Source organism: Mya arenaria, chromosome 5 (assembly GCF_026914265.1).
Source record: "Mya arenaria isolate MELC-2E11 chromosome 5, ASM2691426v1".
Taxonomy (NCBI): Eukaryota; Metazoa; Mollusca; class Bivalvia; order Myida; family Myidae; genus Mya; species Mya arenaria.
This window is the reverse complement of record NC_069126.1, coordinates 67152350-67171269: the sequence shown is the minus strand read 5'-3', so window position 1 is coordinate 67171269 and position 18920 is coordinate 67152350. Positions and strand designations below refer to the sequence as shown.

The window sequence follows — 18920 nt, the reverse complement described above, 5'->3', positions numbered from 1 at the left end:
TTTATCATTAGAGTGTCACTTTAACTAGAGGAACAATGCTCGTCTGGGTTGACAGTACAACCGGGAAAACTAATTCATGTTATCACTGTTTACAGTACTCTGATCCATCTTACTCTATGTAATGTTATTTGTTATGTTTTGATATGGTATGTATGTTAGTTTTTATGTCGGAAATTAACTCACTGAGATATTGATTTTTGTTAACATATACCCGACTTTAACTAAAATTGCTGTATCTTGCAAAGTGTATCTTGTATCATTACGGTAATTTCTTCGTCGTTTGACATATGGTTTTAAGATATGTTTTCCTTTTCAGAAAAAAAATTAAGAGTCCATTTTTGTGTTCAAACATTGGTAGTAATCTGCTAAAGTGTTGATTAAGCCCGGTGTAATTGGCGACCGTGTCATCACTTTTTTACCTCAATTTAAAAAATATCAATTGCGCTGACAATCAGAGATTAGGAGATCACCGCAATGCTAAAGTGGTAGATAAATAGAGAAGTAGGGGCTTTGTTTATAAGTGAATTACAACATATACAAACATCAATTTTAATATGATAAGGTGGGTTCAAAAGATGATTTATTGTTGTCACAAATCTCATTTTACATTTATATTATGGTATTATTATTTAATACAATTTGCTTGTACTAGTTTAAACATTGTTTTAAAATCAATCATTAGGTAGTATTGTATCGACACGATACGGTAACACTTGACCAATTTTCACTGCTCTGACCATTTTTACGTCATCATAATTTGTACATGTTTTGGGTGTGTAATTCTCTAGTTAGTTGGGAACAGGTTTTTGACCAAGACAGACGTGTAACATTCTCTGGGTGGACGGACGGAACTGCCACGTCTGCAGTTATGCAGCCGAAAAGCTGTTGGGGAATGAATATGCATTAATACTAAGTATTATTAACACCTGACACCAGGGTAAGTGCCATTACATTATAATTGTTTTATATACATTCTTGCATTACAATTTAGGTTTTTAAATACAGTTAAATATTGTCTCTTGTACATGTACTTTGCAATTGTCAGGTTTTTATATTGCAAGTAAGCGTTGTAAGCATTATTTGCTCATATAATTATCTAGAGAACTATTTTCATTCGTGTTAAACTATAATTGTTTAGATTCTCACAGTTTTGCCTTGACATTTTATTGTTTTGCTTTGCATAATTGTTGAGAGTAAAAGTGTATAATCATGCTTGTTAAATATAATTTAGGTAAGCAATGATATGGTAAATAGTATGACATATGTCGTAATTTTGAATGTCAAGTTATACGTAAACAGCAGAACATCGTGTGCTATGGTTGCCACGTTACGGTTACATTGACGTTTTGAGGTTCATGACGTCAGAGGACGTTTTCAACGTAGATGGGCTTCTGGACGCTAACAGGGCGGGATGTCAGTGGACCTCGTGTTTGTACCGGTAACGCAGGCTGGTGCTGAGGGCGGATACGCCTAGGTGGGCGTTGATATATCCTATCGTGGACGTCGAGAGGCGGGACGTGTATTGGGATTGGCATCTGAGTGACGTCAGTGTTGACGTCTAAGTGACGCCTGTATTTCCTGTGGTCGGCGTCTGTGTGACGTCGATGCGTCTATGTGGTGTCTGTGTCACGCCGTTGTCGACATCCGGGTGACGTCTGTGTGACGTTTACGTTAGCGGGAGATTGAGATAGTGGAGTGGTAGACTGGTAACAGCGTAACAGTGTGACAGTAGTGACATTCAACCATATGTAAATAATATATTTGTTAAAACTTGTATTGTCATTTGTCAATTTCTTCATAACAATTAGGACTGCCCCTCTCTATGCCATCCCTGACCTTTGACAATTGTATTATTCAATTTAAAAGCATTTAAACTAAGAAATGATACAACTAAAACAAATAGGTGAATGTGGCCAAATATTCGACCTTATCAAAACAACAATGAATTATTCCTTTGTGAAAATTGCTTTTATAGAACCAGAGTCATTTAAAGTTTCTGGTTTGATATGATCTTAGTTCTTATCACCAATAGACCAGACGACTGCTAATTTGATAATCTGAAGCTTTTTTGGCAATCCTCTCCGGCACAAAAGCACAACGAATTTTAGCGTTTGCATAATATGTTAATGATGCGATTTTCTTTCGTAATACAAAAGAACCAAACTTTTACATGAAAACAGGAGAAAATATATTAGTTTCAGTTTATGAATAAGATAGAAAATGAATAACTATATTTAAATAAATCTCAATCATAAAATCAAAATAAGAAATAAATATTTGACTTGCTGAAATATTACCAATTAAACTTTTATTTGACTACACACATAAAGATTGTTATTTGTTTTACAAATATAAATTTAGCAATGTTATATTTAATATATGTTTTACAGACAACAATACATGATGAATATGTTAAGCAGGAAACAAATATAGTATGCAACCATAATACAAAAGAAGTGACAAGCAACATTTTCAACGGTTGGCTACACAATCAATAAATCAACTGTAATTAGTATAACTAACAACAACCCAAATAGTTTGATATTATCTCGTATTAACTAAATGTTACGTTCAGTGGTACTTTTTCTTGTCTTGAAGGTCGCTTGAAATACGCACATTCAATATTGACATTATAACATAATCCCCAAGTCAAATTGATAAGATCTTGGGTTATGTTCTGTGCAAATGAAATAACATCCGCTTGCAATATGAAATAATGACGCAACCGTGTTTAGAGGCTTATATTTTAATAGTATGGCTTTTATTTTTGGGTATGTAGTCTTTTTTTTTAATTTTATCTTATTTTCAACTTTATTTCATTTTTTTTTTTAAAATATGCTTTTGAGATAAAATAAAATAAAACCAACTTTAATTACCCACAATCCCGGTTACATTCTAACAGTATAATAGTATGCAGCCATCAAATATCAGAATGAAGTATTTAATTATTTGTTAAATATAATGCATTTTATACAGTATCTTTGTTGGTTATTTGATTTCTGTGCTAATCCTTGTATTAACGATTGTACTTAAGCGATACAATTTGTATCATTTGGTAGGAAAGAGCCAGCAAACTACACTAACGCCTACCAATCCAATCGTGATCGAAAACGGGACTTTGACTCTAACATGCAAAAGTACCAATGACAACCCCTCTTATATCACATGGTTGCGTGACAACATAGCCATAGGCATTATTGATAACATTGGAAACGATACATGCACCCCTCCCGATCCGTCTAGTGGACCAAATAAAACTGTATACGACTATGAGTGCCAAGGTAGATCTTTGCTGACATTGACCATAAAACGTGTGACCAGTTTAAGCCACGGCGCTGGATGGAAGTGCTCCGATGAAATCGAAAATAGCAATGCGATCAATATAAGTGTCATAGGTCAGCTGGATTTTTCATAATAAACTATGTAAACTTTCTTATAGAAAATACATACTTACAGTGATCCAATATGGCATTTTATAACATTTTATGTGTGGCAAATTAAATTATAATGTTTGAATTCGTGTGTTTACAACGCTATACATATGCATATGAATCGCATGTTTCAACATTATTATATTTTAAATTTCGATCAAAAAGTTAAATCGTTTCATCAAACATGAATATGTATATAGATTGCCCTATTGGATCACCAGACGACATTCACAATTTGAATAAGAAAATGTTTCGTAAACATAGCGATACCAATTGTTTGAACAATTGTTTTATAGGGAAGTAAATTCGTGTTCATAGAAACACAGATTTGTACTTCAGAAGGCGTTTTTGGCATGTTTACTATTCAGTGGTAATAAATTTAAAACTCTTGGTTATAACAAATGTCAGACAACCACATTTCCGAAAGACCTCCCTTTGAAACCTCCATTATTTTTGTGCTTGAGTGTTCTAGTTTTGTACCTTTTTAATACATGTTTCGAAATACATGCTTTATTTTGTCCTTTTAATCAAGTCCATTTAGTAATGCCAATCTTAAAAATTGGTGAACAAAAGAAATAAATGAAGCCAACTGCATAAGGTTACAGATAAAAGATTTGTATTACATATGAACTAAACAAGCCATTGTCAATAGAACTCCTTGTTTTCAGTATTTATAATAACTTATCACATTTCTCATATTTTGCAGTCCCCCCTTCGGAAATAAACATTACAGACCCATCGTCATCTATTGCATCGTTTGTAGAAAACACAACATTTACATTTACTTGCACGGTTACTCGCACGATTCCGCAGGCCGAAGTGACATGGTTTTACAGCAATCGAACAATAGACGACACTGCCATTCATCAGTCTGTGAGCGCTACTTCCAAGTTAAACTCGGATAGAACGTTTTCCACTGCCTCTGTGCTGTCACTCTTTGGAACAAGATATATAAATGAAGGAAACATTTATTGCACGGCTAATGCCAATAATGGATCTGCTAGTTTTATGTCCAGAATGGTCACCTTGGACATCTGGTGTAAGTGCAACCTACATTTCACGATATTGGTGTTTGATGTATATATTCGAAAAACCTTCATAGTGTTTTTAAACTTATACTCCCAATACTCTGCAAGGATCACCCTTACCTACTACTAAAATAAACATTTTAGAACAAATATGTGCTAATTGTGTTATGCAATATGATACAGAAACGGAGACACTTTGATAGAATCTATGCAATATGTGTTCATCTTTCGATAATGAAAAGGTCACGTTTGGCTATTGAAAGAGTTATTAAACTATTTTCCTTTATTTTCGGCAATTATCTTTTAAAGACAATTTAAGAAATGCATGTTTTCGTTAAATTGTTCGAAAGAAATTTAAAATTGCTGATAACAGTTCAACTCATTCTTATGTTTCTAAACAATCGAATTATTGTGTCCAGCAAAACTGTATTATATTTATTGGGTTATGTATCAGAGAGTACTGTTAAGTTCCTTTCACTATAAATATTCTCCTTTTTAGACAATACTTACAGTTGACATTTGATAGTATGAAATAGTATTGTATTTGTGCAACGTATTGTTTGCGTATATTGGTTCGTTTCTTTTTCATTTAGAATACATTGGTGATGTTTATATTGCAGCTTATCTTATAGTTTTATGTTAAAGTTCCGCCGAAGGAAGCACCATCTATCATTGAGGTAAATTCCGGATATGAATACTCTGCCATCAGAAATAAATCCCAGACGCTCACTTGTACCGTTCTTGGTGGAAATCCAGCCCCAAACATTACATGGGATTGCACTGGCGGAGAGATGGGAGAAACAAACTATTCTAGCTTGGGTGTTTCCAGGGCTGTCACATGGTCGGCATATGAAGATGAAGATTGTACATGCACTGCAACACATGTATTGAATGCCAAATCAACATCTTCTGTCCATATCAATGTCTTGTGTAAGAAAAATAATTTCATTATTTGTAGGTTATAAGCAAACACGACGTTTCATAAAATGGAAACTACTGTTTTTGAAAATGATCTCAATGTTAATACATTCAGTTTTTATACAATTAATCTTTTACGAAAGTTATGATTGCATTTCAGTTGGCCCTTCAACGCCGGTTTTGAGTTTAGTGAATGCAACCGTTTTTGATAAAGGCACTGTGTCCGTTATTAAAGGTTTAAATTATGAAATTGAATGCTTTGCTAAAAGTAACCCAGAAGCAGACAACTACACGTGGACGTTTTCAAACTCAGACAAAGTAACATATTCAGAAACATTGAACATAACCGCCGCAAGTGAACGGGCTATTGGTGAATATACATGCGAAGTGTCCAACACAATGGTACCTACAGTTGGTGAAATATTGACAGGATTTGCATCCGCATCTCTTAATGTTGATTTACTATGTAAGTACTAACGGTTTTGATAAAAGCTATTTGCATACATGGTTGATGTGTTCCTGTTAAATGGCGTTTGTGTCTCTTGTGCATGGTCATTTGGCTTTGTTAAATGTTGCCTTGTGTTACGATATTTTTCCTTAGCTTCTGGACTTGTCCATTTGGTTTTCCTTGTATTATTGAACTTTATGATTCTGACTCCGTGTTTATTTTTCTTCAACACAAAATTGTTGATCAGTCAAATTGAACTTGGATTTAATAAGTTCGTTCTGGGAAAGCATCATCGCCACAGTGTACATATCAGAAGAACATTTTACAAGTTAAACATCATCATGTTGGTTCATTGTATTCGGATTAGCAATGCTTATATTAATCCAGCTAGGTCATTCATTGTGCAAAGGGTTTGTTCGAATAATAATTTGTACCACAACAGCCCCTCGCACTGTTATTGTCAACGTTTATAATGAGTACGTTTTGTATTTCAGATTCACCGACAAAGCCAAATTTTTATTATGGCGACCTCAACGACAGCTTGATACTAAATGAAAATCTAGTCATGCTCCGCAACGAAACGATTGACGTAAAATGCGTTTCCTATTCTAGACCTGGTCCTCCCATTTACGTCTGGAATTTAACGAGTCAGTTACTAAAAATAGGGCCCATGGAAAATGACAGTTCCTTTATGTGCAAAGTCAGCAACATAATGAACCCAATCGTTGGAGAGACGGTAAATGGCAGCAATGAATCAATTCTAAACGTCACTGTATTATGTGAGTATAAATTATATGTAGTCATATAGATCGCCCGTACAAAAAAACGTGTCCCAACGTTTGCTTTAGAAGCACCTGTTGCGGATTGAAACTCTTGCGGCACAATACCAAATACGCTATTAAACTGTACCAGTGGGTCAGCCATATCGTTTTCGGCTTACGAAGGAAGTTATGAAATATTAATAGTTTCGCATGATTTCTCATTACTGTTAAATCCAAGGAAATTTATGTATCGTGTATCGAAACTTTATATTGGGTATGTGAACGATCCTATGAATCTTTTTGAATTCAGATATTAAGTAATTCAGTAATACCGCCTTGTATCTTAAACAGTATTTTCATCAACGAAGGACTCCATTTGAAATAAGTTTATAAAGCAATGCTTTTTATACGTAATCCTACATGTGCATACATTTGATTATCATAAATGTATTCAAATAAAAAACGCCAGGCATTGAGACGTTGATAATAAGGTCACATTATGATTCATAGTGATCCCATATAATTATAGTATCAACTCAAAGAGAATTGCATACTGATAAAATATTTGTAAATAATTGTCTGATAATACATATAACAAATAAAGTTGTTGCAGTTTAAATAATCTTTATTTTTACGAAAATCAGAATGGAAATGGCCTTTTTTGGAAACCTATGGTCCATAGTTGCTTGTCCAGTCTCGTTATACTGTTTACATTTTTTTAACAATAACGATCATCAGGCGTCAGAACCTAATGGTATATATATGATACCATAATCAGATTATACTCATTGCAGATCCACCGACAACACCACTACTATATTTTCGGTCTTGTTCTGACGATTATCAAGTTGTAGAGGGCTCAATTAACATTACAGAGGGTGAAAATATCATGTTTTATTGCATTGCTGATAGTCGTCCATCGGCTGACATATCATGGCTTGATAACGCTTTACCAGGACAGACCTTTAACATAACAAACGTTACCAGACAGGATGCTGGAAAGTATACCTGTAGTGCAGAAAATCGTATGACAACCACGAAAGATGGAGAAATATTTGGGTATAATTCGTCATCAGTTGCAATCATCGTTTTATGTAAGTATGTCAGGTAAATGTTTAGTAATGTTAATTGCATATAACTTCATCCCTGTATAATTGGATTTTCACTTGATGTAACCTTATGTTATTTTTTACATTTAAACCTGATTCATTTTTATTTTTTTACATAAGATCCTCCGACTGTCAGGCGTCTGGGTAAACACGTAGTTGTTGAGGGTCAGTCGTTTAGTGTTCATTGTCCTGTCATAGATGGAAATCCATTATTTGACTCCATAAAATGGACAAGCAAATCCAATGATTCGACCTTATCGACTAACCCTAAATTGGATTTTGAAAATGTTACTCGGATTCAGTCTGGATTTTACCGATGTACAGCTTTTAATACAATGAAACCGAGTGGATGTCCGCCCCAAACAGGATTCAATTCAGAATATTTAGAGCTTGAAATTCAATGTAAGTGAATGTCTTTGTTTTAATATTTTTATAATGTTTTTGGATTCATAAGACAGCGACTTGCTTTAAGATGATTGCTTTTTCAGTTGAAAACGAACTAGCATTTGCTGAATTATCTCTTCAAATCAAACCTATTAAATATTAGTTTTATTTCATGAGGTGTAGTGACGTGTCACAGACAGTGTGTAAATGATTGTGAATTTAACACTAATTTTCTGAATGTAAAGGTAAAGCTTAAAAATGCCAATAAGTGTTTTTGTTGTATTCGTAGATAAGGCCACAGTTACATCAATAACATTTTCTGGAGTTCCAGTTGATCCAGTCATGGAAATAAATCAGAATGATAATGTAGAGTTTTCCTGCTTGGTGGACAGTTTGCCAGGTTCAAATATCAGTTTTGCATTGAATAGTAAGGCCGTTGCAAATATTCAGAATGCTACAGAACTGACATTTAAAAAGGAAGGAATGACCTGTGAAAACGACAGTGGACGCTATAGATGCTCTGCTGCGAATATGTTTAACACAGAGCCAGACGAACAATCTTTTCAAATTAATGTAAAATGTATGCCATCTTACAGATTTTGTAATTAAGTTTAGATGTATCATGATAAAATTGCGAAGTGGACTGTTTAATAATGAGGTGTTCGATCTATATACAACAGATATGGCACTTTATCTATATTATATTGTCTTTTAGGCAAGCCAAGAACAATGCCTTCCTTTCACCTTAGCAACGAGTTAGTGCGGGTCGCTGGCTCGACCGCAATACTCAGTTTAGTCATTGTGGCCTATCCAGTTCCCAATTCAAATGACTTTGTTTGGGAAATGTATAATGGATCGTATTGGGACGTGATTGAAAGCACTCCGGAACGCCAAATACTCGTTAGGGATGGTCTTCAATCTGATGTTATCATTTATCGAGTAACTGACTCTGACTTCGGTCTCTACCGAGTTACGGTTTCCAACGAAATTGGAACACAACAGTGGAACTTCACATTACTACCTCCACGTAATTGATCATTAATTTAATCCTTTGCTACATGTACTTTGATAAAGTCTTTAAGTGAGAGGTGGTATTTAGTTCAACAATTTAATCCTTTACTACTTTGATAAAATCTTAGAGTGAGAGGTGGCATTTATTCCATCAATTTAATCCTTTACTCCCTTTATACTGTCTTGGTGTGGGAGGTGGCTTTACGTTCAAGAATTCAATCCCTTACTTATTTGATAAAGTCTTAAAGTTAAAGGTGGCATTTATTTCATCTAATTAATCCTTGACTACTCTGATGATGTCTTTAAGTAAGAGGTGACGTTTAATTCATCAAAATAATCCTTTAACACCTTTATGAATTCTTACATGGAGTGGGGATATTAAGTTTACCAATTTAATCCTTTAATACTGGTATAAAGTCTTAAAGTGAGAGGTGACTTGTTTCTATTATATACGAATATACTAGTAGTCCTATCTCCTTTGTTTTGCAGAGAAGCCCACGTCTCCTTTCATGCTAAGGGTTATCAACGAGACAGTGACTTCTTCATCTGCAACAGTACAATGGACACGGGGTTTTAACGGAGGTCTCCCGCAGACATTTTTACTCGAATATAAGCATACAACTTCTGTCTCATGGAGCACAGTCTTCATCGAAGATAATGTAAAACCTATTTTAAATCATACTCTGTACGAACTAGTCAGTGGAAGCTCATACGAAGCAAGGATTCGATCAAGAAATAACATTGGTGCTTCGAATTATTCTTCAATCATAGAGTTTCGGACTCAAAGTCCAAACGCAGGTGAATATGCTACTTACTGATTTGTTTGAATCATTTTTATTGATGTTCACTCGTTTTACCTTCCCTTAAAAAGTATCTTATAATTGCTCTATTAAACGGTAGTTGTTTGTTAAATCAAGGAATATCTGACTAAAAAGAAGTTTAAAATGGAACGTTATAAATTATTTCGTATATTTTGAAAAATATTTTCAGCGAAAAGTGATACAAAGTTATGGATTGTTGGAGCCGTTGGAGGGGGCGTTGTGGTTATTGTCGTCATAGTTGTTATTATTTGCAGGAAATATAAAGGTATAAACAGGTTAATATACACCAGCAAAACTTGTTTCGGTTTGCTGTAGAAGTAATATTTTCCTTGGTTCATTCTTCATTGACGCAAAACTTGTTGTTACACATATAGTGTATATTTGTGTTGTATTAGTCAAAAATGTATAGACGAATTACATTCTTACAATATTGTCTTAATATGAATACATAGTTATACTTCATGATGATATCTATTTACAGGCCGACATGACAGAAATAGAAATGAAGTGTAAGTTTGTGTTATTTATCTCTTTGTTTCGATTTTCTGTGTTATACTAATACCAAAATCAAGTCTTTCAGTGGTTTGATTTGTTTATCGTCCTATTCACGTAAAAATCCTAGATGTGTACCCTTAATATTCATCAATCTTTTCAAGACGCTTTGAACATAAATAAATCACAACTGTGGAAATTCTGGAGAAAGAGTAAGACCTACGTTTACGATCTATTATCGACCACACAATTTGAAGTTGAAGAGTTGGTCCGTTTTTGTTTGGAATCGCTAGTTTATGCTTCATGTGCGGTTTTAGATACCATTATTTCAAGCCTCTTATAATATTTCAGGATCTCTATGTCAGAAAAGGGTAAGTAGGAAATTGTTAAAATGAAGCATGATAGAAGATCGTTCTCTAAAAAAGCGCAAATTGTTTATATGTACACATGATAAGTGTCAAGGGTAATATATTTGTCGCCAGGACTTTCGTCGTAGCCAAATAAAATATTTTTGTTGAATTTCTACATTAAAGCAATGCAAACTGTAATGATGATTTTCAATCGCATACCTTTTGATAAAAAGAAAAATTGAATTTCAATACCGTAACGTTTATATAAAAACCTCATCAATTTTTCATCAAATTTGGTGGCGAAATATTTCTTTTGTGTCCAATTTCTTAAATAACACAATAAACATCTGTGAGAGACAATTTAACGAAAACAACATACTGGGTGTCATCGAAAAAAAATACCTGTTGATGTTATGTCTCCAAACAGGATGTTTGTTAACGTCAATGACTACTTGGCTTATCGATTATATTCAATCTTTACCAGCTTTTAAATACAATAAGCATAGTGTCTTTACCAAGTTACATCATCATCCAGATCGCATTGTTCGCGCTAGAGTTAAGGGCATTGGAATGTCAAATGTTGACCATACTTCGTTGTCCATACTTATGAGTTTTGAACATTCAATATTCAAAGTCGGCCATTTATTTATATAGAATATTTACATTAAGTATTTTGACTATCTTAATCAAATCCAATGTTCATACTATTAACTTATAATTGTTTAATATATTCGATCTAAAATGTTGTCTTTCAGATTTGAATCCGTATGCAGAAATCGGTGAAGACATAGTTGGTTCTAAAGGGTATGTATCATTATCTGATGACCATCAATGATGTTGATATACTAGCATTGTTTGGTTTACCAAGTATATCGATGAAATATCCTTGGCATTGGCACTGTCAAATATAGGGGTTCCAAATAATACGGGATTGACAATTTTGATTTAAATATTATAAAGGTAGTTTTACAAAAGTAAGAGAATAAATTTAGGCAGTATGAAACATTGACAAGGTAAATAATCTTTAAAAAAAGAACAGAATGAATATGTTCCTAATGACGTTTTTACAAATGTATTTTGTTAGAATCTCGCGACTAATCACCAAACCTTTAACATCGTTAATTATACAGCTAAATGTATTGTGTGTGTATGGCTACATTATTACGTTTAAACGTCTATAAATGTGTCTTTCTTTTCAGGTATCAAGAGCTCATTAATAGACCAACGCAAAACAGTGCGACATATACTGGATTTGGTAATTGTAAATCTTAAACGCTCTTTAAAGGAAAGCTTTATCTCTAGTACTCGTCGGTCGAATATGAACGAATACATATGAGCACATAGAGGATGTTGCCCAGTTTCTGAAGCACAGGGAATGTATCAAGAACTCTTGAGTTATCGCTTGAGGACAATTTGTTCTTGCATTTGATGTCCATTTTGTGTCTTGATGTCTTTTAATTCGGTACAATATTTATGTTTTAACAAAAGGAAATGTGCATACCTCAATACAAAATATACAACATCAAAACTAAATAGCTTTTAGCAATAGTTCTTAGGTATGTTACGTCTATACATTGTCAGTGTCATTCAAACTGTGTTTTTGTGTGGCATAGCATGTGTTATGACTGATCGTCACAACAGACTCAGCATGTATGACGGGTACGTATTTAAGCTGTGTGTGAAGCCGTTTCTGTCGATTTTCTTGCTCGGTGTTTGTTTAAATACAATAGTTTTTTCTCCTTTAAAACAGACACTCCAGGTCAGACATCCGAAAATCAACCTCCAAGGTACTTTAACTTTGTTGAATTTTTTTTTCCAAGCTTCTCTATAAAGTAATAGATTTAACTTGGTTTTAGTTGGTATTTGAAGCGACATATACCCCTACATACGTTATTAAATATATACTTCTTTGTTGGTTCAACAGTGTTGACAAGAAGAAAACAAAACCAATGGTTTGGAGAAAGCAAAAAGGTACGGTGTGTAATTATTATTATTTTTATTATCACCAATGAACTTTATCGCCCTCTATGTTCACTCGTACTGGTTTCAGAAGATGAATGCGTATTCATATGTCGATGAACGCAACTAACCTGGAAAATCTCTGATATAGTAATATATTATATATTATATAGTAATATTGATATTTTGATTATATATATCGTAATAACTGAATAACAATCTCGAACACATTACAAATCAAAAGCATATCTATATTGTTTCATACTTCCACGCAGGAACAAACAAACACATACACGGGCGCACGCACACGCACACATGCACGCACATACACAAATCCATACGTCCTATTCACTTATTGATTGTTTTGCTATATATGGTTGTGTAAAAAGGGAAAAAATAATCTATACTATTTATATGCATTATGATTCTGTATACAATCGGTATTTTAATTATTTTAAGACATATTATAATTTTGATACATTCCATTTGAGAGTGTGGTGATCATATGTATTGTTTTGTAGTGCGATATCTTCTTCAATCCCTGTTATTGGTCTGATGAGGAATCATGGCGTTAAGGTCTATTTGAATGATGTCAATGTTATTGCTGCTGTCTTAACTTGTCTCGGAAGCATTGTTGTTGTTGGTTTATCCAAGATAAACTTTGCAAATAAAGAATTAAAATGTAAACATGAATATTTTAAAATTGCATTTTTCTCCGGGTATGAAATAATTTTGACAGAGCACGGTTAATCTTCAAATCTAGTTAATTCATATATTATACACTCATGATTTGTTTTGCTTTATATTGATCTGAAAGCTTTTGTAAAATATTCTTGAATATTCTTTTAAAAAAAAGAAGCAAACAAGTCTAAAATGAAATATCGCACACTCAATCTTTATTCACAGGGCACACGGTCAAAGTTACAGTGGAAAAGTGAGTATCCGCTTATATATTTTGCTTGTTGAAAGCTCTATTTGCTTGCAACTTTCTTTACTGGTCAGGCTTATCTGTAAAGTATAATGAAAATGGAATAGATCAAACATGTTTGACTGATTTCGATCGCCAAAAATATTGACATCATGTTGGGAAGCTACCTGAAAAAAATGTTAGATGGAACATAATCATTTTAAATTTTGACGACAATAAATGGCTCGCTCATTGCGCTGTTATAAACAAATATACACGTCCAGTTTCCTTTGCAGCTAGCTTTAATAACACCGCATACTCCTTTCCTTAATTTCCATAAACATCTTTTAAAGATGTAGCATTTATATCAAATAGACATTTTTGTTGTTAGATATGTTACAGAGTTTGGATATCCAATTGAATGCACTTCAAGCCAAATTAACGCACATAGAAATGAATTAAAATTGCACTTTACATTTTAACATCTGTTGACTTTTTGTTAACTATATGACCAAAGCGAATCGTGATGATGTAAGGATAACTTTGTTCTAAAGTATGATCAATTCAAGACCAGTAGGGATTGGTCAGATAATTTCAAACTTGGTTACAATGTTCCCCTTGATGGATTCTGGACAGTTGGTAAAACTGGACCAAAAACTAGGTCAAATGATGAAATCTTTGAAACAAGTTAGAGGCATTACAGTTGATTCTATATTAAATGAATGTTTCCTTTGATGAAGACTTAGACAATTTTCTAACAAGTTCACATGTGATCTAAAATAAGGTCACGTTTACAAATCTTTGAAATATTTATCTGGTTAAAATATCGTAGCAACCATACATTCGTAGGTATTGGTTAGAATACGTTCCAGCTTGGTCAAAATGTTTCTCTTGATAAATTCTGAATGTTGCTTGTATGTATTAGTGTGTAACGGCAGACTTTTTTAAAACTGTAATCTGAGTGTTCCCCTTTAGTTTATCATGCAAGGGGGATGACGTCTCTTTCTGTGATTTTTCTCGTCCGCTTGCTAAATCGGGCCATGGTGAAGTTCAAGTCCGTTTCCTCAAGTGAAAAAGTCATTTACTTCAAATTATGATACACATCACATACCAAACCCGTGATCATTAGCGATTCTCATTATGTTGATTGAAGATCACGGCTACAAGGAAGTGCTACACTATATACAATATGTCTTTAGTTCAAACAATTGCAGCCAAATTCATATCTCAAAAGTAAAGTTCACTCTCTGCAGCCGCATTGCATGTCTTAGTTGTAAAATTTCACCAATACTTGATTTCCATTACATCTTCTTTGCCTCGTCAAGCATGGGATATCAATTCAACGAATTTGCTTATTTTTATTCTAATTTGATTTGTTTTGTTTTTACTATTTTTACAATCTTCGTATTATATTTTAACTAAATATATTTCTATTGGTGTATTTGTCTCTTTTTTCTGAAATATGTTTTCATATTTTAAAATCGAAATTGTTAAGAAATAATTTAAACCACTCATTTATTGTTCGAAGTAAAAACACATTTTTAAACATTGTGTTTCAGCCCACGAGGTTCCTATGCAGAACTCTCAGCTACATCGTCTGGTATATAAACATCATTACTATTTGTCATGGATCTAGTCACATTCTAAACTAGATGTTTTTGACTTACCTAGTCCAATTACATAAATAACAAAACGTGTCTTCTGTTCAGGTTGATTCTTAACATTGATTTGGTACACGCTTAGTTGTACAAACGATCCATTATAAATGTAAGATTTTTTTCTCAGTTCGTCGTGAACCCCTAGCGCCTCCAGACAAGGGTGAAGCCGCTTCGAGGTAAATACATGCTAATAATTGTTTTGCGTTCTTTGATAAAATGTCGTCATATGTAAGACATAGTTCAGCAAAGAAATGAACAGGGTGTGTGTTGAGGGGGATAGCAAACATTTTACTGTTACGAAAAGAAACGATCAATTTTGGGGTTCAATGTAAATAATTGCAAAATCTAATCAAAGACAAAATGTTAAAACAACGTTTGGGATAACGGTATCAACTCCAACTTCTTATCTTGGTTGTTATGTGTTTCACCTCGTTACAATTGTCATTATTTATTTATCAACATTTATAAATAAAACATATCTTAAAAACAATGTGTTCAATTCGGTTTCAAAACATTTCAGGGATTACTTGCATCCCGTTGCAAATGTAGTACCGCAAGGAAAAACTAAATCGACGAAAGACAATGGTAAAGCGTTTTGGAGAAAAAGTAAAACTTAATTGCAGTTTAGACATAACGTTATATAAATACCAGGTCTCTGAACGAGTGATTGCTATCGACACTATAAACGTTCACATATATACATAATATACATAACTTGTTAGGTGTATATGGATGGAAGGAAAATGATATGAAAGGTTAAAACCTTTAATCAGTAGTATGTGACGCACTTCAAAACGTAGGTCAGTGTGCCATATATATCACATCGCTAAACGCATAGTGACAAAACAACACAACCACAAGCAAACCAGTTTATGAGAGTATATGTCAACTTCGAATCACACATACCAAGAGTTAATTCGCTCTGATAGTATACATATGGGCTGTAGTTGCCATTGACCATGATCATGCACGTGCATTTAATATTCGTCTTGCTTGTCAATTTCAGGTCGTGATATCTCGGATAGATCCCTAAATGAAACGATTGACAAAAGGTTAATATGAAAATAATTTTAGTACATGTCATTAAGTTAGACTAGGAATAAATTTCAAGATCGGCAGAAATGAATTAAGGCGTTCAAGCGTTTGCGTAAATCGTTGTTGAAAAATGTTATTTATTTGATACTTTTTTATGATTTCAATGATCGTAATATTAAAATTATGCATAATATATACACGCCTTTTTACAGCAAAGCTTCAGATGACTACCTTCATCCGGTTGGGGGGAAGAAAAAAGAAATGCAGGAAAGTGGTAATAACAAATAAACATCGTAACTAAACAGTGTTTCTGGAAACTGACATGAAAGTATCGTTACTTTAAACGTAGATCAACTCTTAAGCTGTATAACCGGAACCAGTGTTACAATTACAGGATGCACAAGTGTTTGTTATTCATCCAAGATGATTGCAAACAATACACATTTCGAAATGAATCATTGTAGAAAGTTATATGAAGGAGAGTTACTTATTTTTATTCAAATGTATACACTAAGTTGAAAATGGTACGTTTATAGTCCATAATATCAAAACATATCTAATGCCTCTGTTTCAGACAATAATCTGAAGAAAGAAGCATGCAACTCTGGCTATATGGACATGGATGTGTATGCCAGTAAGATTTTTTTGTTAAGGCAGCACGTAGTACTCTTTTGCCCCCGCAATATAATTACATGTTGCTATCTAATATTGGACTCTCTTTAAAAAGGGTTTCGTTAGAATAATCCAGCTATATTAATGCACGCACTTTGCTTGTTTAAATAATATTGCACGGTTCACACGCCAGCACCAACAAACAGAGGCGCTCGCATACACGCAGGCATACATGCAAAAAACAAACACGCATACCCCTCACACACACGCACGCACGCATGCACACACACAAACACACCCACTGAGCAATCTTGACTTCTGAGAGTTTCTATGATATATTTTGGCAGTAAAATTTAAATCAATACGACTACATGACTAAATGACCCAAATTATTCCGTTCCAATTTAGAACCAGTAAAAAGGCCCCCGCAAACAAAAAAGGAGGATGTCAAGAGGAAGTCTGAAAAAGGTACAGCACTATCATATCATTTTTAAAAGGTGCCATGTACATATGTATTCTAAAATGTATTGAGATGTGATGTTATTTAAGTACATCATGAGCAAATAAGATAAGTTGTGTATCAAACGGTCGTCTAAACATATTACAGCATGTTATTAGAAAATAACAATCATATAAATTTCATTTATCTTTCAATTATTTTTGCTATGAAGTTAATTAGATCAGTGTTATGTTTAAATTACTGAAAATACGATATCTTATCGAATACCTCCAAAATCCTTTCAAAAAAGCCTTGTAGATTAATGTGTGACTATAGTTGTGATAAAACGACGATTAATAGATTCTCATATATGAAGTCAGCTGCTACAATATAAAAGTAAACGAGTTTATTTATTTCAGACAGTTCAGATGAAGACGATAGTAACACGAAGGCCGGTGACAGAGCATCATATCTCAATCTTAAAGTGGCCTTGTGAATGACATAGATACATGTGTATCCAAAATCATGTGATAATGACTTCAAAGAACACTAGCAATTTACATGAACAGAGTCATTATTTGATTTGTAAATAGGACTATTATCTGCGTCTTTTGTCGTGCATATTAAACTAACTACAATTATTTCAATAATGCGGACAGTAAATGGTTCCTCCTTTTTTAAATAATTGAGATTTTAACTAATGTGTTCTAACTTTTAATTCATCACCAAACAAGAGAAACGTATAAACGCGACAACCAACATTACTTCACAATATCGTCAAAAGTGTTCGTAAAAATACCTTCAGAAGGTGTATAAAACATGAATACCAAATATACTGTCCCTGTTATCAAATTGACATTCAATCTAGAACCATTGTACTCCTACGCGATACGTTATGTACTTTAGATAAGATAGGAAATAAATCCGTCTCAATGTAGGAGATACAATAGAGATTAAAACACACTCAAATTGCGTTAATGTTTGTTCTTTGGCAAAAGTCAATATCTTGTCAAGCAGTTAAACAACCTGTGTTTATTAAAGAAAGGCTCGACTTAAATTGTGTTTGTACCTTCGTGCAGAAGGTCATGAGTTGAAGTTGATGATTTAAGATAAAAATTAACAAAAACATAGGGTACAATCATTCACCTTTAGGTGAAATATGTTTGCTATCTGGCAATCAAATATCCTGAATAATGGGAATTCTGTTTCAAAGCCTTTTAACGGGACATTAAACGCTACCAAGAAAAGAAGAAAAAAGCACTTCGACGAAATTGATATTGGCGCGTATAAAAGGAAGTTTATATTTTAAACTGGGATTATTTAACCATCGATATAAGAAATCAATATATATATATATATATATATATATATATATATATATATATATATATATATATATATATATATATATATATATATATATATATATATCAATTAAAGAAGTCAATTAAATGTTATTATTATATTATATACATACATGTATTCATGAGAGTATTTGCATATATCAATGTAATTTTGAGACGTTTAAACAAAGTAATATATTCAAAGCTTTATGGA

General features: G+C 33.3%; 1 protein-coding gene across 3 annotated transcripts; it reads left to right on the top strand.

Moving 5' to 3' along the window:
• Positions 1–2643: 2643 nt before the first annotated feature.
• LOC128233750 (hemicentin-2-like) lies at positions 2644–18710 on the top strand. Of its 3 annotated transcripts, none has more exons than XM_052947578.1 (27): positions 2644–2771; positions 3060–3281; positions 4138–4470; positions 5105–5389; positions 5538–5843; positions 6320–6604; positions 7381–7680; positions 7816–8097; positions 8369–8659; positions 8795–9106; positions 9580–9888; positions 10081–10176; positions 10393–10420; positions 10755–10774; positions 11509–11557; positions 11953–12008; positions 12504–12540; positions 12678–12724; positions 13619–13646; positions 15179–15219; positions 15405–15453; positions 15798–15862; positions 16284–16329; positions 16525–16586; positions 16887–16946; positions 17333–17392; positions 17783–18710. In XM_052947578.1, the coding sequence occupies exons 1-27, from the start codon at positions 2717–2719 to the stop codon at positions 17857–17859; spliced, it is 3801 nt and encodes a 1266-aa protein (XP_052803538.1). In that variant the 5' UTR covers positions 2644–2716; the 3' UTR covers positions 17860–18710. The 3 variants fall into 3 exon arrangements, with proteins under 3 accessions (XP_052803538.1, XP_052803537.1, XP_052803539.1); XM_052947577.1 differs by having other exon boundaries at positions 3060–3395; XM_052947579.1 differs by lacking the exons at positions 13619–13646; positions 15179–15219; positions 15405–15453; ... (4 more) ...; positions 17333–17392; positions 17783–18710 and adding an exon at positions 13234–13341 and having other exon boundaries at positions 3060–3395.
• Positions 18711–18920: the final 210 nt, after the last annotated feature.

Bases quoted from the DNA above. Each gene is read 5' to 3' on its own strand.
- LOC128233750 (XM_052947577.1), top strand. From the start codon at position 2,717: ATGACGCAACCGTGTTTAGAGGCTTATATTTTAATAGTATGGCTTTTA. The intron at 7,681-7,815 runs GTAAGTATGTCA...TTTTTACATAAG, and splicing joins AGTTGCAATCATCGTTTTAT to ATCCTCCGACTGTCAGGCGT. The intron at 15,454-15,797 runs GTAAATACATGC...AAAACATTTCAG, and splicing joins AAGGGTGAAGCCGCTTCGAG to GGATTACTTGCATCCCGTTG.